The 24,134-nt window shown below is 45.1% G+C and overlaps 1 protein-coding gene across 1 annotated transcript in view; it reads left to right on the forward strand.

Moving 5' to 3' along the window:
* robo1 (roundabout, axon guidance receptor, homolog 1 (Drosophila)) overlaps window positions 1–24,134 on the forward strand; it is a 142,875-nt gene that overhangs the window by 105,104 nt on the left and 13,637 nt on the right. The window contains exons 6-22 of the mRNA XM_068745770.1: window positions 714–852; window positions 972–1,099; window positions 4,592–4,600; window positions 5,521–5,645; window positions 5,878–6,049; window positions 7,638–7,843; window positions 10,103–10,184; window positions 10,367–10,535; window positions 10,632–10,798; window positions 10,893–11,014; window positions 12,491–12,722; window positions 13,523–13,644; window positions 15,198–15,369; window positions 17,281–17,481; window positions 19,588–19,614; window positions 20,649–20,691; window positions 22,270–22,424. Of these exons, the coding sequence (XP_068601871.1) occupies window positions 714–852; window positions 972–1,099; window positions 4,592–4,600; window positions 5,521–5,645; window positions 5,878–6,049; window positions 7,638–7,843; window positions 10,103–10,184; window positions 10,367–10,535; window positions 10,632–10,798; window positions 10,893–11,014; window positions 12,491–12,722; window positions 13,523–13,644; window positions 15,198–15,369; window positions 17,281–17,481; window positions 19,588–19,614; window positions 20,649–20,691; window positions 22,270–22,424 (2,271 nt within the window). The remainder of the gene's footprint in view (window positions 1–713; window positions 853–971; window positions 1,100–4,591; window positions 4,601–5,520; window positions 5,646–5,877; window positions 6,050–7,637; window positions 7,844–10,102; window positions 10,185–10,366; window positions 10,536–10,631; window positions 10,799–10,892; window positions 11,015–12,490; window positions 12,723–13,522; window positions 13,645–15,197; window positions 15,370–17,280; window positions 17,482–19,587; window positions 19,615–20,648; window positions 20,692–22,269; window positions 22,425–24,134) is intronic.

A 24,134-nucleotide genomic window follows, 5' to 3' on the forward strand; every position in this document is an offset into this window, starting at 1 on the left:
GTAATTTACTTTTTCTTTTTTGTATTTCAATCTGTTGTTTGCTGCCCCAAAAGGGCACACTCACATCTGCACACTTTGATTTTCCTATTTCCCAGGGACCTTTATCAGGTGGTGTGTGAGATGGCCTTTAATCTCACACTAAACTATGAATCCCATGAAGCCCCCAGCAGCTTGTTTCCTATGAACAGCTGCACTCTGTCTTACCACGAGTGACCTCTGACCCCATGCTGTCTCTCATCCCGAGCAGCACACATGTCTTGGCTCCTGATTTTATCACTTATCACCCACTTTTCCACTCGATTCACCTCTTTTCTTCTGAAAACAGATCAGATTCATAAAGGAAGATACTTATGATTGAGTATAATTTGTCAACAAAATCAAATACTTTCCTTCTAAGGAATAGTTTCTGGTTCTTGTGACTAATTTGTACTGACAAGTCTACAAGTTATTTTTGTTACTCTGTGTTGTTAACTAGTATTTCCACAATTAGCATGACTGAAACAATAGTTGATTCTGTTTTGTTCTGTGCTCTGCAATGCGGCCTCTTCGGTAGCACGGGTAGTGTCTCTCTTGAGCCGGTCCCAAGCCCGGATAAATGCAGAGGGTTGCGGCAGGAATGGCATCCGGCGACCCCTGACGGGATGAGCCGGAAGAGGAACAAGATTGTTCTATGATCTGACTTTTAAAATATGCATATTTTTCTATCTATGCAGAGCGTCCAAGCTTTGTGCATCGCCCAGGGAGTCAGGTCGTGTTGGTGGACCAGGGTGTCGAGTTCAGATGCGAGGCTCGTGGTGACCCAGTTCCCACTGTGCGCTGGAGGAAGGATGATGGTGACCTGCCTAAAGGAAGGTATGACTCATCACCATTCGTCGCCTGCTTGCTTTCCCCCCCCCCGTCATCATCTGACCCATGTAGTGCTGAGTAATTCTGTGTTGCTGAATACAATTTGACCACCTGATGTAACCTAGATATGAGATTCGTGAGGATCACACCCTGAAGATCCGCCGCCTGACCTCAGCTGATGTTGGTTCCTACACTTGTGTGGCCGAGAACATGGTGGGCAAAGCGGAAGCATCGGCCACACTCACCGTCCACGGTAAGAAGGAAGACTGGATATCTCCAAATACTTCCTTTTCAGCTACTTTTCAGTTTTTGTAAATACGTTTCCACTCTAGATATGGTGCATCTTGATTAAAATGCAATTTAGCACATCCCCATTCTAATAGCAACCTTCAGCTTTTGTACCACACGGCCATCACGCTCAACTTTTCTCTCTCCATTAGCTGATTGATTTCCAATCAAAAGAAAAGCAAAAATCCATGAAAGCTACAGAGTGGGGCACATGGGAACTGGACAGCCATAGATTTAATTTGCCCTGTACAAGTGGCATTTCTCCAGAGGCCTGTGCTCCTTCGTGTCTTGAGACGTTCAGTGCGAGTTTCAAACACATAGAATATCTGTCTTTCTCCTGTGGTTCTCTTCATGGGGCATCTTATTAGCACATTTGAAATATAAAGCAGTCGGTCACACAGTGTGAACATTTAGAAAGAAACCATTGAGAAGAACTGGGGGCTGGGATCACCCCCCCCCCAAAAAAAAAAAATCCTCCTGAGAATCAGAGGAACACAGGGGCCATTTAACGCCGGACTAATGGGAATGTTGGATGTCGGGTAAGAAAAAAAAAAGGGAGGAATGGAGCAGGCTCAATGTAAGGGAGATGGGGATTGGACAGTGGTCTTGGTGGTGGTTTGCCACTGAAGCAGAACTGTTGGGAACTGGGGATGGGAATGACTGTGGTGGCGAGGATGGGGATGAGAGGTTTCTGTGGTGAGGTCAGTTGTATTAATGTCATTCTCAAAAGTCAGCGCAGCTGATATTGAAAGAGACCAGGCAATTGTACTTTTCTTCCATCCTCCACCCTCTCATGCAGATACCTCATCCTCACATGGCTACCCTTTGCAATGATGTCTTGAGTTTCTCCACAAGACACCAATAATTGGAAGGGACGATTAGACACACCTGCCAATACACCCATCAATACATATGGTTCTCGCGTTGCCTTTTTTCCCTCTTCCCCTCTCCTGGATGAAGGTTCATTAATGAGAAGGAGCAGCTTGCTGCACTGCTTCAATGAGTTGTTCTCCAGGCTTACAAACATCATTTAAATGCTAAAAAAGAGTTACGAAAACACCATGTGAATATGTTTTATAACATAAAAATGTAATTGATCCCTTCATAGTTATGGCCAAAGAAAAATTTCCATCTCGTCTTCAAATTTCTGAGCTTTATCCAAACCCGGACATGCTGGTGGCCAGAGAGGCTGTGGGCACTGAGGAGTCCAGCTAATTAAAGGCAAGCAGGCCATAGTCCCATGCTTGGAAATGACATGTTCCTAATTACATGTGCATGAATGGAAAGAAAAGCCGGGTAATTGTACCGGTCTAAACGGGGCAAAGTAGCAGAAACGATGTTAAGTTAAGACAACAGAAAGGTGGGGGGGCATGGGTTTAGTCTGGGACTCTAATACTGATCAATAACTCAGGAGTTAATCATATCGTTGCTGGTAGTGAGCTAGTGGCAGAGAAAAATACACCACAAAATATTCAATATGATTTTTAAGGTCAAAAATAGAACCAATAATACTCTTTGAAAAGCCATACTCTGTTACAGAGAGTGTCCTGCAAGTCAAGGCTCTTTAAGAATCAGCGGATTGACCCGGGTGGACTTTCACACGTTCCTTGGTCAGATTGTCAGTGAACAACGTCGCCATTATGGAAGCCGTTCCCCGGGCTGTTTTTTTTTTCTTTCTTTCTGTGAGCTCTGCTTGTGTTTCTAAAGTTTAGAATCTAAACCAATCAGTGAATTATTGTCCCACAATTATTGTCAGTCTACTGCACCTCCCTTGGACTTATAAATCTGTCAGGTGAAATATTACATTGATTGATGGAAGAAACGCATAGTTAGCCAAGTCACCAGGCGTATTTATGGTTTCATCGTAAAAACCATTAATCTAAAGCGGACGAGGACGTAGGAGCGGCTTAACTGTTCAGTCTTAGGGTGTGTGAACATGTGAAAGCGTGTTTTTAAAGGCATTTTGATCTGTGCCTGGAATGGTATGATAATGTTTGTACTGGATTTTGTTAATTAATCTCACCATTGAACTTCCACCATATGAATGTAAATACATAAAATCATTGCCATTCTGAAATTATGTTTAAGTTTGTTCTTAGCACTGATTTATGTGTAGAGAGGACTCTGGTGGTCCCCAGAGCAGAGTTGCTAATAGCCCGTGTAAAACGTCTGGAGAGCGACTTGGAACCGATGCCAAAAAAAGTCTAAATGAGAGGAGCTTTATTTCCAGCAGCCTACCTGCTGTTACAGTTGTGATAAATACCAAAACCTGATTGGATGCCACAAGCAGACCCACGTCTGTGTTTCTGCATTTGATTTATCTTCATCGAATTGACTCTAATTCTGTAATGCCCTCTGTCACACAAAGAGCTCTCAATGCCCCCCCCCCCCCCATGTACAATCAGGCACGTGTTGTAGTCATGTCAACTGTACAGCAGCACACCTCAAATCTCTAATATAGTCTTTTGTAGATATTCTGCCTCCCGCTGCTGGAGGCCTCGGTGCTCGGATTGTTTTCCTCAACCTCTCTGATCAGCTCAGTGATGGACGCTCCCCTCTTAGAAAACCCACAACAAAGTAGAACGGCCATATTTAAGGCTCCCCTCTCCCTCCAGGTCCATGCGAGCGCTAGGGTTACCTAACTAAAGGCTCAGGCACACACAGATGGATGTGTGTAGGTTTTTCTTAGTGGTGTTGTGCATGGTCTCATCATTGTTTCTCGAGACCCTCTCGCTCATGGGTAGTGGTGAGCGGCTTCTTCTGGGAGTTTGGTGTAACGCTTATCTGCATTTTAAAGGCCAAAGCGGGGGGTGGGGGAGGAGAGGGAGCGGTCAGCCATTACTCTGACTGACAGCGTTTATGTTTCCGTGGGAGCCATTGAAGCAGACAGATTAGATAAGGCGAGTGATTGGTCATGGGAGATATACAACCAACGACTGACAGCACTCACCTTGCGGTTTTATGAGTCAGGCATGCACATTTGCCCGGCTGCGTTTGAAGAATTGGGATCTAGCTGCTCCTCTGGGGGGGATCTAACCTCAATAAAGGTACATAGATAGCTGCCTGAAAAGACAGGCAAACACAACATAGCATGTTGCTAAGCAGAAAACATCTGCTTTGTGTGTCTGATGGTATTTTTTCCCTTTTGTTTAACTTAATCTGGAAGTTTTCCTGCCCTTGAGCCTTTCCCAATTTGAGATGGAATGTTGAATCAGATGTTCCTCAGCATTTTCTTGTACGTCTGCATTGTAATGCATTCCTTTTTGTTCTTTTCTGTATCATGCAGTCCCCAGGATCAGAGTTGAGGCTGCAATGTGCATTGTATTTTTCTCATAGAATAACAAGATTACTGCTCATGGACATCACGTTGTTATTTTCCTTATCTCTCCACTCTGTCATGCTGCTCATTATTTATTTATTCATCTCTGTTTTGTTGTTGTTTTTGTTTCCTTTTTAGTCATGTCTGGTAAGTTGAAATGTCACCCGTCACCTATTCACCGTCCTGACAGACGGGAAGCTGTCACAACCCCCCTTCCATCCTCCTCCCATCTCTTCTCCACCCTCCAATCAGCACTCATGTTTCTGTTGTCATGGGCAACAGTGACAAAAGGACTTTAATGGGTAAAAAAATCATTCTCATCTTGGGCCTCCAAGGTAAAGCCGCATCATTTCAGACTATTATTTTCTCCTTTTATGCATTACCGAACACCCTTTGGTATTCATGGACAGATTGCAGATCTCGTTTTCCAATGACAGTTTTCAGATTGCTTTAATCTGTGTGTCAGACAGCTGCTGTATTAAAATAATTAAAGCCTTAGCGGATGTATGATATTTGGGAACTTATCAGTGTCCATTTTGAAGCTAAGGCATTAGCTGGCCTTGGACCTCTAAATGGCCTATTAGGCATCCGGGCCTAGTGTCACTGCAGAGCCGCATGGATGGCATTGGGCTACGACATTGCACTTACTCTGAAATGGAATGTATCATTAAAATGCATGAATGCTGCATCCTGGTTCAGACCTGCACTATTGGTGGGTGTCACCATGGACAGATGGCTCAAATTTATTCCTCATTTCCATGTAAATTTTAATGCGACTTGCCCTTGCCCATGCAAATGAGGGGTGCATTGGAGTAACCCCTGTTTTTTTTTTTCTTCTATTCATTATATTATATTACGGCTGCAAATTGATTTTGATCAGTCTACTATTTAATCTGCTGTGCACGCACGGAACACATTTTGGAAGCTTGAATTCTCCAGAAAATACAATACATGTAGCACACTTGCAGTCATCCATTCAAATATCCCAAACCACATGTAACTGTAAAATTATGATAGCTACATGTTTGTCCTTTCAATGGTTAACCATTGTTATGGACGTCCTACAGTCCCCCCAGCATTTGTGGTGAGACCAAGGAACCAGGTGGTTGGAGTTGGCAGAACCGTCACCTTCCAGTGCGAGGCCACTGGGAACCCACAGCCAGCCATTTTCTGGCAACGAGAAGGCAGCCAGGTAAACAAATAAACAACGTTCAAGCTTTTCATTTTGAAATGGCTCTTTATCCATTTATTTAGGGAGCTAGAATGTTCATGCTAAGCTAAATAACTGTTTTGAAGGCATTGTTCACTTGAGAGCTATTATCCTCAAATATACTTCATGAATATTCATGTTCAGTTCATTTATTCAAGCCAAATAGCTCTGAATAAAAGCCTGTCGGTTGGTAATCTGATTTCATCCTCCACAGAATTTGCTATTCTCCTACCAACCTCCGCAACCGTCCAGCCGATTTTCCGTATCTCAGACGGGGGACCTGACCATCACTGATGCTGAACGCTCGGACATGGGCTACTACAGCTGTCAGGCCCTCAACATCGCCGGCAGCGTCATCACCAAAGCTCTGCTCGAGGTCACCGATGGTAAACAGCCTTCGTCTAAACTGTTCCTTCAGACGGCAAAGCTTCCGATGAGGAGAAAAGAAACGGGAAAGAAAACTAGGAGTGGATAAATATTAGTGTTTCAGATAATGCCGTTCATCTGAAATGCTGCGGTAGTGCTGGAGAGCTTATTAATACCCAGTGAGGTTTGGTCTGGCTTGTCCGATGTGTTCCTGTCAGAGGTAGAGACTCTCTGGTGCCTCTGTACCCAGACCGTGGCTCGGTGTTTGGCTTTGCTGCTGGATTCACACTGGCTGATGTCTCCTTTGGTATTCCATGGCTGGCTTGCTGCTGTCTACCAGTGGAAGAGTGTGGCTGTGTGGTGAGGGCTCGACTGGATCCTGTAATTACTGTGTTAGCCAGTCTCTGGCAGCCTGATGGACTAACCTTGGCTTTATTTCCACCATTCCTGCAGAGATCTGGGCAACTATTATTTTGTCTAAGACACACCTAGACTCATCCCTTCATTTACCAAATGTCCCTCTTCGTTTCAGGCCTACAGTGGTATGCTCCGTATCGCTCTCCCCTCTTCCCTCTCTCTCATTCAGTCATGCTCACTGGATAATAATAACAGTTATTAAAGCGAGCCGGCCACTCTGCGGCCGCCACTTCTCCGCAGGCAGATCTGGTAATTATAGGTCATACCGACAATGTTTTAGTAATTACACCGTCCCCGGCACAAAAGCAAATACAAGTGGCCCTGAGTTGACATCGCAACATGATTCTGAGGGACTATGCACATTTTCATACGTTATTATATATCGTCTTTACACTATATGATGTATTGATTTGATTGGTCCTCACCGAATACAGCTTGCTAATAATTCAGGGGTGCTGACATTAATGGTCATCTGCCATGCTATGAATAATAATAATCAGAGGGAGGCGGAAAACCTGTAACAGGAACATAATGCAACTCAAAGCAGAGTCATAAGGAAGCTGGAAAACGGTTGCTCTATGAAATCTCTGGTTCTTGTTCTCCATTTGCCTCCCTGCATTTGTTTCTCTGTATCTTCCATGCTTTGACTCGTCTTCAAATAAATGCTTTCCCGCTTCTTGTCTGCTGGCTTTAAAACATCCAGGGTTCACAAGGAGGGGAGACGGGGAGGAGTTCAAACATCCTCATGCTAATGGTGTTGTCTGTTGTGAATGGATGTTTGTTTTCTCCCGTCTTTGGTGTTTGATGGTTAGAGGATGGGCTTTGGGATTGATGGCTGTGAGCGTTGTTTCCTATGAGTGGTGCCAGGTGTCTGATAGTGCTGCAGCAAAAGAGCCGGGGTATCTGAGGCCGTTTGATTTTAATTATGCTGCTTTTATTTGGCTGAGTATTTAACTCCTGCTGCGGAATGATTGGAAAATTGTTTCCAGTTCCAGAAATTGAGTTTAGTTCCTCTCTCACTGCCCTTGCCTTGCAGTTTTCCCGTGCTTGCTTTGCTGCAACTTGTCAGACGCTCCGGATTATCTGCTGTTTTGTTTGTTTTCCTCACATGGCGTCGTTCTCTGCGACAGCACAGGAACACCTTCGCTTTGTCTCCTTCCATCCTGATTGTGACTTCTCCTCCTTCAACAGTTGTGTCAGACCGCCCGCCACCGGTTATCCGACAAGGCCCGACCAATCAGACAGTAGCTGTGGATGGCACGGTCATCCTCAACTGCGTGGCATTCGGGAACCCAACTCCCACCATCCTGTGGAGGAAGGACGGCGTCTTGGTATCCACACATGACTCCAGGGTCAAACAGCTGGACACAGGCGCATTGCAGATTCGCTACGCAAAGGTAAGATCCATGCACACATTCAGGAGGAGCAATAACCCGAACCATAATCATGGCCCTCTCATCATGCAAAGTAAATGTACGATTCTGTAATGAGGCTGGGAGTGGGAGCATCTTCCTGTCATACGTTCCTTTAGATGAAAATGAGATTCTGTTTCTATTCATGATTTGCTACTTGGCTGCCTTTAATGTCTAATCATAATGAATTGAGATAGACTTCAGGAGTGTCTGATGTGGCGGGCAACCCTGCTGGTTGGTAAATAAAGCCTGTGTTCCCTGCCAGCAGTCAGCCTCAGTGAGCTGTCAGGTAGCTGTCACAGGTTTGAAATGGAGTCTGTGAAGTCGAACAGTCTGTAGATCCTGTCAGTCACCAAACACGGTGGATGTTACATACAGTGGGTGTGTGTTTGTGTGTGTGTGTGTGCTATAATGCTGAACACACTCTAAGCGTGAGACTAGGGGGTGCTGACATGTCTCCCAGAAGGAGGCGTCACAGGGTCAGAGTTCCCGTCAGCTTGCTCTGTTCTGATAGATGCTGGCACGTCTTGTGGTGACAAGATTACAGTGCGATTGGGCCGAGAGTGCGAGGCAGGTGGGAGGAGATGCATCGGTTTACCCCTCCCCGCTTACAGAAGAGGAGCCTCCACAGGGATTTTTACGTCAACAATCGTTTTGATTCTCCTTGACAACATTTTAACGGGGACGTCTCTGATGGGAGAAGTAATTGATTCATGCGATGGCATGAGGATGTTTTCCTTCACACCTCGAGGGTAATTTGCATTGGCTGCTGATCTAGTAATTTCCTTCTTTCTGGTAACCCTCGGTGTCCAATGCATGAGCGACTAAGCACATCATTGTTTTACTGCAGTTGACAGAGCGGACGTTAGAGCAGTTTGAATACATGACATGTTCCTCACCCAACATGGTCGCGTTTTGTTTTCTTCATCGGCCTGTTAACTGGCAGAACATCAGAAAAACTATTATTTTTATTTAAATTCAGTAGGATTGCAGGCCATGAGCGGATAAGCAGATTATTAGTGCAAGTCTGGATTCATATGAATAAATCATGAATCTCTCTGGACAGATTTGTAAAATCAGATTGGCAGCAATGTGTTTCAACCTCAGCAGGAAAAATCTGTTTATAAGAACTACCGTCAAGCAACCTTTGAATAGCTTAAAACAGATAAAGCCGCGTTCAAAGCTCCAATCCCATTTTCTTGCCAAATATAATTGTTTACATTTCCATTATTTCCATTATTTTATTGATAAAATTAACATTTTCTAGCCTAAGAAAAATAAAACAGTAAAAAAAGATACTGTAGTTAAAAATAAATGAAAACGCGTATTACAACACGTATACAGCATGTGAACGAGATCTGCGTCCGGATCTACGTGCGTTCCAGCATCTCCTGATGTTCCGCCTCGCTCATCCTGCATCAGCGTGCGAGTCGTTGGCATTGGGTCTAACTTGCGCTTTTGTTTTTTGTGAAAGTTTCCTTCAAGTTTTGAAATACAGTATACACTACTGTTACTGCATTAGAATACAAATGTGTTTATAGGTGTGTGTGAAATGGTAGTACAGTTGGGGGTAGGTTGCTAACAGTGCAGGGGAGGATTCATGAAGGTAAAAATATACGTATAATAATAAAATAAATATGGCGTCTCCACTTCATGGATTTTCCAGGGGTCCTGGGATGACTGTATTCAATTTGTGGCCATGCAGCATGAAATGATATGGCATAAATATATATATATATATATATGCGTATATAATATAGCCGACAAGGCCTCTCTCTTCATTGAGAGAAATCTCTGACTTCTTTTCTGTGCCTGAACTCAAGCAAAATACAAAATGAAGTAATAAACTACAGTATACTGTTAAAATATCACCCAACTTTTGTGAGCATGTAGTATATCGTCTCCACAAATTGTCACCACATGCTACACGCTACCACGTTCAGCACTCAGGGGGTCGGCAGACAGAGAAAAGGGTCTCCAATTAGTCTATGATCCTGTGAAAATCTTTCCCATTTGACTAGCAATGGTCCGACACTTGGCCTTTCCAGGTGCTTTCCCACGACTTCTGCTTGGGAAGAGATAATGTTGAGATTATCAGGCAATGACAGCTGCCTGCTACCAACACCTGCAGAATATCAATAAGCAGAGCGACGATGGCGGGAGAGAGAGCGTCAGCTCAGCCAACCGTGGCACGCATGTCAATACATTCCATTTAACTGCATATCCGCCCCTCTCTTCCACCAGATTGGTGACAGTGGCATCTACACCTGCATCGCATCCACGCCCGGTGGAGAGGCCTCATGGAAGGCCTCCTTAGAAATCCATGGTAGGCCTTTACACCACTGTTGAGGTTTGGCATCCGTCAGGAGGAGTGTTCTCGCGTCAAGTTTCCATTTTTTGTACTCGTTGTACTCTGTAAAAACACAAGTCAAGCTAGATAGGCGCTCGGGCCTAACAAGAGTGTTAAATCTCTCCCTCTTCTTTTCCTTTTGTCTGATTGACTTTCAGAGTTCGGAGTCCCGGTCCAACCAAACAGACCTACTGACCCAAACCTGATACCCAGTGCCCCTTCCAAGCCTGAGGTCACTGACGTCACCCGTACCTCCGTCTCCCTTTCCTGGAAGCCGAATTCCAATGCTGGAGCCACGCCCACCTCCTATGTAATTGAGGCCTTCAGGTAAAACGAATCATCTCTGCAATCAGTAAACAAAATACTTGCGTGGTCTTCCTAGAACCTTTGAAGCATTCATTCCCCCCTGTTGTGTGTCCGCAGTCATGCATCGGGAAGCAGCTGGCAGACTTTGGCGGATCACGTGAAAACAGAGTCGTTTGCACTGAAGGGCTTGAAGCCCAGTGCAGTCTACCTCTTCTTAGTGCGGGCAGCCAACGCCTATGGCTTGAGTGATCCCAGTCCTATCACTGATGCTGTGAAAACACAGGGTGAGAAATGGCTCTCTGATTTTGACAGCTGCATTTTGCTTCCTCCTTCAAGTTTACGATCAATCATTGCTGGTGTCTGTGCCTCTGCGTTCAGACATCCCTCCGACGAGCCAGGGCGTGGATCACCGTCAGATCCAAAGGGAGCTGGGCGAGGTGGTCATCCACCTCCACAACCCCACTATCCTCTCCTCCTCATCTGTCAGGGTGCAGTGGACAGTGAGTACAATGTTCTCCATGAATGCACTAGTGCCACTTTCACTGAAGACAGCTGTAGCTAGCTACGGATAGCCACATGGATCAGCACAGCTGGTCACAAAAGCTCCGATGTGAGATTAGAGGCGTGCCTGCGGACAAATTGTCAGGCCGTCATCCGAGCTTATTTCCTAAAATTGTAGTAAGTTACAGAGAAAGGATGCTGCAGAGAACAACCAGGAATAGAGTCCAAGTGTCCATCTGGCAGAAGATGGACCAAAAGTCTGCAGTTCTGCCCAGACTGGACTCCCAACCGCCCTAAAGCCAGCCTACCAAGTGCAGCCTTCTGCTGGTCATGTAGAACCACATAGCGGCGTGTGGCGTGCCAGTCGGTGCCCCCTCAGATAGAAAGCACTTGACAGCTGTTAAAATAATACAAGCGAGAAGGACGAGGCGGCCAGCTCATGCTCTTAAGTGGAAATGACTTACAGATGTTAAAACGGATTGGAGGGAGAGGAAGGAGTAGAACTGGGAGCTTCTGATGTTTTTGCTGTTACCAGCTGAAAATGAAGAACTAACGTTCAACTGATCTGATTATGAGACAATCAATCTGTGCAGTGAGGCTGTCCACCGTTGTGCTGGTCTGTGTGATGGCTCGCTGGGCAGATCAGAAGAGCCTCTGAAAAAGAGGCGTGGAAAAAGATCAGGTCCAGATTGATTCGAGACGTTAACTGCCCATATACCCGGTCTCCTTGGAATCTTCAAGCAAAGCGTTCAACACGAGGAGAACTCGTGTGATGAAGAGCGCCACCGTTTCCTTGTTTTCGTGGGGTTAAATCTATTCTCAATGTGATGTTTGTGTGTTTTTGCATTTTTCCATTGTGCTGTGGTAAATGGTTGCACAGGTCTCAGGCTAATGAAGACCACGTGAGCTAGCAGCGTGTTTTTGGGAGAAAGACATCACTAATTTATTTTCAAGTCAATGCTGTTTACCTTCCACATGGAGTGCATAGTTTTTTTTCTATCCATGCTGGATCACAAACAACAACATTTTTATTATTTTTTTTGCCAGTGAATTTCTTATGTTAAACTTCTGGTTCTCTGTATTGGGCTCCACCCCCCTTTCCCTTCACTTCACTTCAGTGACCAGTTGTTTCACTGGAGATCAGGACAGGATGAGACAGGCTGCTCTGGGAGTCTGGGTCCCATTTAACTAGCTCCAGACACAGAGGAACCTCTGGCCAATGACCTCATGCTGTGGTTTGCAGAAATCGCTGCTGCTCTAAATGGTGCATGGACAACCAGTCAGAAAGAAATCTAGATGCGGATGGATAAAATAAGAACGGTGATGTGATGAGTTGGCGCCTCTTTCCGTAGTGATCCTGTATGAGCTGCATGAATCCATCACTGTCCAATGATGCTGTAATCTATTGCATTGCTGTATCATTTCCCAGTGTGAAATGTGAAGCAGCTAATCATGTCTTCTTCGTCTCTGACCAGGTGGAGCAGCAGTCACCGTATGTCCAGGGCTACAAGTTGATGTACAGGCCTTCGCCGGAGGGGCTCCGGAGGAACGACTGGGCCGTGTTTGAGGTCCGGACTCCCGAAGAGGACAGCGCTGTCGTGCCGCAGCTCAGGAAGGGAGTCACATATGAATTCAAAGTCCGCCCCTTCTTCAATGAATTCCAGGGAACGGACAGCGATGTGAAAATTGGAAAAACGCTGGAGGAAGGTGCGGGCATGTGTGCATGTGCGTTTTCATGTTGATTTCACGTGCACAGCGTGTGTGTTTGAGCATACAGCAGTCACTGGCGGCAGGATTATGTTATGTTTACATGTGGTGTATTCAAGCTTGTTGGGGTGCATGCTCAGCTTTTTAAATGGCCCCATGGAAGCCCTGCTCAACACTCCAGTGAGTGTTGTGCTAATTTCTAGTTGGGTGTGGTTGTGGCAGTTTCATGAGGTTGGGTTTAAACCCAAGTTAAAATTTCAATCTGTAGTAAATGGGTTAAAATAAATGTGAATACGGAGAAGGGGGGGTTGTGTGTGTTTTGTACATGTAGGAGTGTTTGGATCTTTCACTGCTGGATTCCCCTCCATTAATACCTTTTTGGATAATTGTTTTTGCATCTCTAAACGTAACACACCCCTTTTCATGACATTCAGACACACTGTGATTCTATCTTTTATGTTGCATTCATAATGATTCCAGCTTAATTACCATTGCAGCACAGGTTTGTTGTTCCCCACCCATCATAAAACCTCCATCAAGTCTGAATGAATAAACTGCAATTAGCTTTTTTTTCTTTTTTTTTACGTGCAAAAACATTTGACTCAAATAAATCAATTAGGTTTGTAGAAAAAAAAACATCGTAATGTTGATGATTAGTCTTTTGTTCTCACCTCAGCTTCCGGCAGTCTCACGCAAACTTAATTCTGACAGCTAAATGGAATGAAAGGAGAGATGGCATGCAGTAATGAAAATTGAACCGGTATGGTCTTTAAAGGTTTGTTTTTATCGTCTTCTCTCAGCTCCCAGTGCTCCGCCTCGTGAGGTTACAGTGACAGAGAGCAGGGACAATGGAACTACCATTGTGGTCTCCTGGCAACCTCCTCCAGAAGAGGAGCAGAATGGAATGGTCCAGGAGTACAAGGTAACGTGAAATAACAGCAAGTAGCAACCTCAGGTCTGATGGAGACAGCTCGTATTGTAGGGACACAAAGGAGACACAAACAAAGATGCAGACAGAGTAGATAAAAGAGACAATGGCACAGACATGGAAAGATAGTGAATTCCTGGCTGAGGCACACCTATGCACACTCCTCAGCTCTTTCTCCTTGCACAGACCCTCAGCCGGGGCAAAGAATGGGTCAAAAGTGGGGGTGCTGGTGTGAACTGTTGAGAACCAGTGCCATCTGGTGGAGATAGTAGACTCATACACCTTATGATTCTTCAAAGGTGAATTGTGTTGAAGTGAAAATCTAAAAAAAAAAAAAAAATTATAGTATGATTATTATCATGATGCTTATTGATTTATCACTTCTAATAGTCAGACTTTAAGTGTTGATCAAATGTTTGGCTTTTCATGAGGATTTCTACCAGAGATACTTTATTTGAACTCTGTGGGTTCTAATTCCATCCATCAAAAACACAATGGTAGAACAAATGATTATTTGGTCATGGGCTTAGTGCATTATCTATATATATATATATTAAAAAAATCTACATCCGATACAAGAATGCATTATTACGATTCTGATGTGAAAATGTTTCAGCATTTTAACTCTTTACGTTTGTGCAGATGTAAACAAATACACACACGTATTGTAAAATATTAAACCATTCTTTTGGTCTGGAGCTGTGCATCCTTCACCCTCCTCCATAACAAATATTATAGACTCTTTTAGACATGTCCCCACAGCAGACATGTTCCTGCATTATGCTGTAGATGTCCCGTGTTTTATGTGGACATTCTTTTAGGCATTCTTTTAAGAATATAGGCTATTGGTAGGAGGGAAGATGAGGAACACCCTGTAAAACGATGAGCCACTGTTAATTTCCCAGGTAAATGTTTTCTGTTGATGGGCTTTCGAGTAATTTCATGGTTTTTAAATCCAGCTCGAGAGTGTCCTGCCATTCATTACTGAGCTCGCTCCCCAGCGGTGCTTCCACTCACCTCAATTTTAAAGATACACAGAAAATGTCAGGGCTTTGTAGTTCCATTACAGGAGTGCAGACACATGCACAGGTAGACGTGCACAGTGCACACCCTAGTAGTGCAAAGCTGGTTGACTGGTGGGAGCCGGTGGGGGCTGGAGAAAGCAGGGGTTCAGGACTTGAAGGCCTCTGGATGGCTCTTTTATGACCCTGGTTTCAGTCAACGCACAGATGATAGCACTTAGCTTCTGCGGAAAATACTTTACGAAGTGATCCCAAGTTGTTTTTCACAGGCATCAACCTGGATCAGCCGTGTTATGGCTACTTCAGTTAATACTGACCCCCATCAGGAGTGCAGGCTTTAAAACATAAAGCTATGCTGCACAGATTTTTCCTGCCTTAGAGTTGCAACACAATATTCGCCGTTGTTCTGCATTAGCAGCACTGACCAATTCTGATTAAACAAATTGGCGGCTAGCTCCCCCCCCCCCCCCCCCCCCCCCGTAACTTTGATTCAATCTCCTCTGTGTCTTTTTGTTTCTGCGGCAGATCTGGTGCCTGGGGAACGAGAGCAGGTACCACATTAACCGCACAGTCGATGGCTTGACTTTCTCCGTGCTGATTCCCAGCCTGGCCCCAGGGATCCGCTACAGCGTGGAAGTCGCAGCCAGCACCGGGGCAGGTCCTGGGGTCAAGAGTGATATCACCTTCTTTCAGCTCGGTGGGTAGAAACGGCCTTTGTTTTGCTCTCACAGGGGGTCATATCATTATTTTTTTTCAAACTTTAGTGGCTGTGTTTGCTGCACGTCGATGTGTTTCTCCTCCAGCTATCCTCATACAAAGGAAGGAACCACGGTGTTTGACGAATAATTATCACGTTAATGCAGTCGGCTCACGACAAGAGCTTTTCATGCGATTTTTAGGCCAAGTAAACAGACAGTTATGTAATTTCTTTCTTTGTCACAAAATAAATGATAAGTCTCTGCCTGCGATTCCTTTCGTTGTCAGCAGTGATGCTTAAACACTGTAATTGAAGCGATTACTGTTGTCACACTCACCCCAGAAGAGCAGGACGAATTTGAGCGACAGTGCGCCGTGAGATGGCTTTTAGCAGCAGTAGCTGGCTGCTCGATCATCACGGGTACATTTTATTGAGCTGGCGCCCACACCCTCCTCCGATCACTAGTCAAGGATGCAATGGTTTCTGCCTCTGCTGTGCTGCAAGAAAGTAAAGTCGACAATAAATCTTGCATTCTCGGCTTAGATGGGACATGCTATCAATGCATGCTTGCGTTTCAGCCTTTTTGTCTAGACAGACAGATATTTTGAGATGCCATTTCAGTTGGGTTTTTTTTATTCCCCATGGCCTCTACTCTAGCTGGAATGGAAAACACATGAAAAGCAGGATGTGGCAGAATGTAAGGGAGAAGGAGAAATCCATCTGGTTTTAAATGTGTGATTGAATGGGCTGAGATGGGCATGAAGAACCACTGGCTGTGACTGACGCAATTACTCTTGAAGAGTTCCTGTGGTGATTGTTGCCATGTTCCAACACCGAAGTGGAACAATGCGCCTCGGGGACCAGTGCTTCACCCAAATGCATTTGTCACACTCTGCGCTTGCATGCGTCATCGCAGCCTAGATACCTGCGCATTCCCTGGAGGGCTGCTTAGTCACATTGGCGTGCGCCGTTCACTCGGCCAGACAGCCTCCTAAAATTAGGAGACGGGCAGTGGATTGGAGACGCAGGCTCAGTCAGAAGGATGTGGAGGGAGGCAGGGAGCTGGTTTCAGTGGGTGTAGTGTTTTTGTGTTTGGCCTCTGGCTCTGAAACTTAATAGAGAAGAGAGGCTGCAGCATGAAAGACTGGCGGAAAAATAGATGGCGACAAAGTAAGAACATGAAGAAATTTCCGGACGGCAGTGCGTGGGGCGACCCGGAGAAGTCTTTCCATGTGTCACGCATGAGGGCGACGCACGGAGAGGAGCGACAGATGAGAAAAGCAGGCCGAGAGCTGGCTGCTGTGAGCCTCGGTGCAGACGGAGCCTGTTCCAGTGCATTTCACAGCACCAATGGCGGCAAGGCATTCACACCTCAGCTTTTCACAGTTGTGTTTCGGTTCGCTAATTACTGTGGTGTTTGTGTTCAAGGGAAGAATTCATTTGGATTCATTTATGTTTACAAAGGCATCCGTTGATCCGCGTAAATGACGCCTCTGAGTCTTCCTGTTGAATTCCACAAGGCCAACGTTCACGTGCGCGTGCACTCTTTGTGAATGCCCTCGGTCGCTTTCTGTCTGCTACCAGCCATTGCTGGATGGGATTTGCTATGAAAGTCTTTTGAATATTAGAGAGAAATGGTTCCGTTTCCACAAAGCAGCCTCAAACACTCCTGCTGAGATGAAGAATTGTTTGTGCATCGCAAGAAAAGAGAACGTTCATATTTATGAATCGGGCTGAATCCATTTTTTAGATAGACATTTTCAGTGTTTGGGCTTTCCACTTGGTTTGACTGTTAAATAATGGTCCTATTCCTCTCCTCCTCCCTGCTGACATATTCAAATCACTGCAACTCAATTCTGCACCACCAAATATAATGTTATCCTTCCTGCTCTTCCAATAATTCCCCATCAGATGCATCCGGGCGAATGACGGAATCCATGAGCACAGAGAACCCCCTGTCCCAGCAGATCTCAGATGTGGTCAAGCAGCCAGCCTTTATCGCCGGCATCGGAGCGGCCTGCTGGATCATCCTCATGGTGTTCAGCATTTGGCTGTACAAACACCGTAAGAAGAGGAGCGGCCTCCCCAGCAGCTACGCAGGCATACGCAAAGGTCAGCACACTTGAGCACTGGCAGCAACTTGAGAATCTGATTTGCAGTGTGGCTTTGAGGTGTGCCAACGTGAAGCCATCATTCACAAAAGGGCTTTGTCGAGCACCCATGGTGATTTCTGACTGAATGTTGAGTATTTGAAGATATGACGAGAGCTCCTGCTGAGAGATTTTTTGAAACTTTTTTCCTTCTTCTGTTACGCCGATTCTTTCGGAGTGTGTGAAGAGTGGTTTTGAGTAAAGCGCATTTCGAGGTCCAGTCGCTCCCCGTTTAGCTAACAACTCCCTTCTGACTGTGATGGGAAATGGAGAAAGCCTTGACATAATCCCTTTTTAATCATGGAGATGCTCCTGATGTCCTTTTAGACAGGATGGGCTATAGTCCAGAGCTGAGTGTAACGCAAACTCTGTTTATCGTGTCGACTTGCCATGTGTTTTGAAAAAAAGATCTCCTTGGAGCAGCTGCATCATAACCAGAGGGCTTTAATCTGGCTCGAGGCTGAGCCCAACCTCTGCCCGCAATAGCTGAGTGTAAAGAAACCTATTAGCCTTCTGAGTCACATTTATGTGTGGGCTGAATTAATACTGGGCCTTGGGGCTGTGCAGTTGCTGCCTGTGAACGCTACCTGGGCTCAGGTTTAGTGCTGACTGCCGGGGCTGAGAGGAGATGCACCTTCAGGTATGCAGACAATGTGCTGACCTAACTGCTGCTAATCTGCGGCTGTCACTCATAAAACCCGAGCTGTTCAGGTTCCCAATCCACTGCAGTCACCTGAAAGTGGGTGACGCTTGATCTTGAGCCCACATAGGTCCATCTAGAAATATCAGAATTCTGCTTTTTCATAAAGGCTAATATTTTGAAAAAGGAAAAAAAAAACTGATGCTTCTGTGTGATGAATTTGGGTTACAAGAACTCGCAAAACTCCCCAAAGGGCACATTCGGCAGACGGTCTTCCCCTCATTCTCCTCATTCTCCCAGACCACAAGAAGCCTCGGTCTTTGTTGAGACTGGTAACCAAGAATGTCTTGAAAAGAGTATAATTGCAACCACATGAAGCAACAGCCTGCACTCAGGGTGAAATAGGTTGAACTGGGACTTGTGTGTGTGTGTGTGTGCGCGGTGCATCTGTGTGAAAAAGTGTGTGCTGGTGTTGTCTTTGGCGCAACACAAAACGTACTTGTATAAACTCGAGATAAAAAATAATAATAATGATGCTCTTTATTCTTTCCTTGCAATCATTACAAATGTCACAGGGCTCCTGGGCTGATCAGCTATCATTTCAAATACGACATTCTTTTTTATAAAGGTTATTGTCCCGGGCTGCAGAAACGGAAAGACATAAGCGCAACTGAAATAATCCAAATAAATCATCGGAAAGCCTGCGACTGCAGCAACCAAATTACTAGTCGCTAAAGGGTCATAGTAGTGCTACAGCTGCTCGTGGTTTAGGATTAAACATAAGTGACAGTTTTTGTTTTATTTTTGGAGCATGAAAACCAGATTTATGCATTTACACACTGACAGTTTGCACTCTGGGCGCTACAACGTTTCCCTTTCAAAGGCGCCCAACCTACAAATAAAGAGCCGTCCGATGATTGTGGCGCGTTATTGGCACAGGCACCATCTGAGGAAGTGAATAATCCCACGGCATAAATAATTACAGTAGTATTCATCAGTCTTCAAAGAGGGTAAGAACAAAGTACATTTTATTTACTAAGGATACACGTAGGCCACACCAGCCATTACAGAATCTCTATCTGCCGACAGAAGGCTGTTTTGCACAAGAGCCCTTTCCATTCCAAGCTGCGAGTAGCTTAGCTGCAGCGGGTGGCATCTGCCTCGCGCCCACATCTACCTCCACCCAGCAGGCGCTTAACAAACTGGGCAACGATTTGAACCAGCCGCCTAAAATTCACTCGCCACGGTTGGAAAACAGGGATGTTTGCAAGGATCAAAGATGAATAGCATGTGCACACAGGCCAAAACACTTTTGTGAATGAAATAGAATACAGCTGGTGATGAAGCGTATGCATTGTACCATCAGAATGGAATATGGACCCTAATTTAACAGCAATAATTGGATTTCCTTTCTTTCTGCCCCAACAGTGCCGTCCTTTACTTTCACACCAACAGGTAAGCACTGTTTTATTTCCCTTTTCTTCTGCTCCATCTAAGTGACGCACTGTTTTATTCATTTACTGAACTCTACGTGAGTGCTCCCCCTTTTCTCTGCATTTGAGAAATACATCCATTAAAATCTGAAACAGCCATGGTCATGTTTGATGGGCAGAGAGGTCAGTCAAAGGGTATGATCTTTGGTGCAGTCCATCCACGGAGCAAATGCTCATGACAGAATATCACCATGAAAGCCAACCATTGAGAATCTGCTAAAACTAGTGACAGCTTGATCAAAAGGCTGCTGGCGACCTCAGGTGTGATTTAACACAGTGGCGCGCCACCGTTGCGGCAAAACACCACCATGGGGAAAGTAGCAGCAGCGCTCAGAAGGTGATCTGTGAATGATACAAAATGTTTCCTTATATGCAGATTTGCTTCTGCCTTTTTTTTTCACTTCTGAACTTTCATCCACCTGAAGTTCTTTGTCTTCACGAGGCGTGTCAGGGGTATTCCCAGCATTCAGTGCAATAACCGATGTGAGACAGATAGTGCTGAGCGGTTTGTGTTTGCGGTTACGCTGCCTGATCCTGTCTGTGCCGAGGTCTTGTCTAAATAGAAACAGTATTGTTTCTGCTGCCTCGAGGCTTTCAGTCACGTATAGAACAGTTTTGCAGTTGCAAGTCTGCTTCATGAGCTGCTGAAAATTTTGCAAGTCAATTATGCAGCAACTTCCATTTTGAAAAAGGGGCTGAAATGTCCGCACCCTTTACCTCCTCTCAGATGTGATAATAAACGTTGGAGGCTTATATCCTCCTCATACAGTGGCACATTAGACATCTTTAATGTGCAGCTTGCAGCATTTGGAGCCTGAAACATGAAGACGCTTTGCTGCTTTTAGAGCCTCTTAAATGTCTATTTTCTGATCCTGTTGCTATGTATATATTCAGTACATATACATTCAAAAGATCACTTGAACTATAGTATCACACAGACACTATTGTGACGGACGGGTGAAACCGTATCAGAAACTGTCATTTCTCTGTTTTCAGTGGCATACCAGCGAGGTGGAGAAGGTGTTAGCAGTGCTGGGAGGTAAGTGTTTACTTATTGTATCAGTCTTATTGTCAAGTATTAAATCTATTTTAGGGAAATTACAGAATGAGCACAATTAGATATCAGATATGATGGGCCATCAAACCCCCTTGAGTAGTCCAGTTTGATTTTGCAAGTGTACATTTAGCAAACAACCACTAGGGGGAGTGCTGTTACCTTCTTAAGCAACTAAGAGCAGCGAAGGGGTGAGGACTGGAGGTGCATTAAGTACGTTATGATGACAGGAACAAAGCCCCATGCAGTCTGCCAGGAGCCCCTCTTTATCTCTGTGGTGGTGAGCCACAAACAACCACAAGGCTGTGCCATAACTGCATCCTCAAACATTGAGGGAACTCACATGCACACGCGCAGAGTGCCACACCTAATGTTGCAGTGTGCACAGATAGTGAGACTGTGTTGAATTAAGCTTTGTAAACACAACATCAACTCAGTAACATTCATTTCTACAGCCTCTGGATGACGTTTAGCTTGTTTTCATATAAGTGCCAACATTCAGATAATTACCGTAATAGCAATAGATACTTTATTGATCCTGAAGACAATTTGGAAATGAAGGAATTAAGTATTCAAAGCATGCCTCCTCTTTACTGACAGTGTAGAATGCACAATACAGATTGTAAGTGTACATTTGTGTGTATTGCCATGTATTAATGACTAGTTAGCCTTGAGACATCAGCAGTAAATCCATATTCATTATGTTATCCAGTTCTGTGATTGAGTCCCGTGTGCAGCTTGGCTGTGTGAGCGTTGCACAAAGACAATGGCCTTTCGGTATCAACACGCAACTGCCGAGGTGATTGAGGAGCCATCGTGGGATTGTGGTTGCCTGTAAAAGACAAATCTGTTCATTACCCGAAATGAATCCAAGAATGAGTCATTTGAGAGGGAACAAGGACAAGTAATTCAAAGCTAATTTAGTGTTGGGATATGCAAACAGGGAGTCGTATGGAAACAATGTATGGCCCTGGTAATTAATTCCATAAGCAACAGAGGCCATTTTTTCTCTGATCTTTTTATATACTCAGTGTTTTACCCTGAGGACAAGTTGCCGGAGTAGAATCTTGCTTAACAAGGGATCTTATACTGATGGATTAAAGTTGAGGAAATGGATAAAAGGAGGAGCTGGATGTTCGGGGAATGATGGGAAGAACTGGTCTGCATAATTTATTTTCTTCACTCATATTGTGGAAAAAAAGAAAGAACAGAAAGCCCCTTTACATTGACAGAGATGTCGTGTGAGACCAAGGAGTCTAGGCGGCCCGTGTTGGTGCTTCACTGGATGTTGAAGATGCACATTTCACTACATGGGGAGGGAATTATTCACGCTGTCCAATCCAGGCAGCTCACCATTGCTCACTAGGCTCAGTGACAGCGGCGGACAAGTCGAGTGCACGCAATTTGTTTAGCCTGCCGTTTTTCTACTTTGCTCCAGGGCTGTTTGTGTGTGTGTGTGTGTGCACACCTTAATGATAGATCATTCATTCATTCACATAAATGTCATGAAGGCGTTGACTCAGGCTCATCCTTTCACTGACCGTTTGGTTCCATTTTTTCCAGGCCTGGCTTGCTGAACATGGGGGAGTCGGCCACTCAGCCCTGGCTGGCTGACACGTGGCCCAACTCCTGCTCCAACCACAACGACTGCAGCATCAACTGCTGCACCGCAGGCAACGGCAACAGCGACAGCAACTTGGCCACATACAGCCGCCCAGGTACGTAGTGTCGACACGACCGCATGTAGGAAGCACCCAAAATGAATGCAGCCTGCAGACACGGCGAAGTGGGCCTTGAAGAATAACTGCAGATATGAGTAATGTAGGCGCTGAGGGAATCTGCAATTCAATAGGGAGTAAAGTCTGATATCTGGGTTAGCTCTCTGGAGAATTGTTCTCTACATCGCTCCTTTCTCTAGGTACACAAGAAAAACCTGAAGAGTGTGTGTGTGTGTGTGTGTTTGATTTATCTGAGGTTAAAGTAGAGCTGTTTTAGGAAGGAAATAAAAGAAGCACACTGAGAGGGGCTTATGGCTCTACTCTGTTGCTAATCGAATTGCTTTGCTGATTTCCATACTGTTGTTATAGCCAGTAATGTAATTTCCCCTAAGTGCTCGCGTTATTTAAGAAATGTGCAGCAAGCAAAGAGGTCAAGGCCGAACTGCAGACCAGTGGCTAGAAAGGAAAGGAAGAAATAAAAATAATGATAGCGAGGGGAAGGTGCACCTGGAAGACAAGATGGGAGCAGCAGGTGAGGGAGTGTAAACGTGCTGTATGCCGTGTTAAAAGCACAGGAAGTGTGTGAATGAGGGAAGAGAAGGAGGCCAGGGAAGAAACATGTGGTACCCTTTTAGTAGAGGACTAATACAGTTGTCAAATTGAAGGAGGAAAAATTCAGCATCAAGATTTTAGACACTACAACGCACACACTGACCTAGCTGGGAACAGCCAGAACTTCCGATCTGATGACTTGATGATTTGATTTGATACTCTTCCAGCTATTATTGAAGTCTTGCACAGCCAGACCAGATTGTAGGGAAAGGGTTTATGTTCTAAATGATGCACTTTGGGACTGTGCCTTTAAGGGCAGCCCATAATTCCTGTCCTGCTGTTATCCATCCTGCCATGCAATATAAACCTTACATCAAAACCTTTCCCAGCGAGGATTACTAATTCAGTTCGTGGACTATATAGTCATCAAGTTCAGTCTTTTCCTTGTGCTAATCACCCGTCTGAGGTTGGAGTGTTAAACATCTCTCACCATGTTGAGGTGGAGTTAAACAGGTAGCAACAGGCGGAAGGCAGCCCTTTCTCTTCGCATGACACCCCCGCTGTATGACACTAAGGAGCTTGCCAGATGCATGCTTTGTGTGTGCCAAACCCAAACTCTGTGAACATTAAGAGGATCATAGGTGGCGGAGAAAAGAAAGAGGAGTTGATGTCCCTTTATCTGAGCCATAGGGGTGCTTTCACGCGTCAACCTTTGAAGTGACAAGCTGTTCTTCGCTGCTGAAATGCGAGATGCATGGCACGAGCAGTACGCACCTATGGCCATCTTTGGTATTTACCGCAAAGATCTGCCGGAGGATTTGAATATCTTATGAGCCAGCGAAAATTGGATCTGTCGGGGAGCTGTGCTTTTAATGCGAGCTGCATCCCAGGTCTTTGATACAGACATGTCTCTCCGTCCCTCTCAATGAGCAGATCCCACTGTCAGGTGGGAAAGAGCAGACATGACACCCACAATGAGTCACGAGTGAGCTGACTGAGAAGGTGTGAAACCACCTGTGTCACTCTACTAAAGTAGATCATCAGACTTTAACTGGGAATGAAAGCGCTCCGTTGGCCGCGGTGACGTTCCTAAATCCTGAAGTTAATACGTATTTTGTATTTCACGTTCCTCAAATACAATCTTTCTGCTGTGCAGTA

This window comes from Brachionichthys hirsutus, chromosome 11 (genome assembly GCF_040956055.1).
Source record: "Brachionichthys hirsutus isolate HB-005 chromosome 11, CSIRO-AGI_Bhir_v1, whole genome shotgun sequence".
In the NCBI taxonomy this organism is placed as follows: domain Eukaryota; kingdom Metazoa; phylum Chordata; class Actinopteri; order Lophiiformes; family Brachionichthyidae; genus Brachionichthys; species Brachionichthys hirsutus.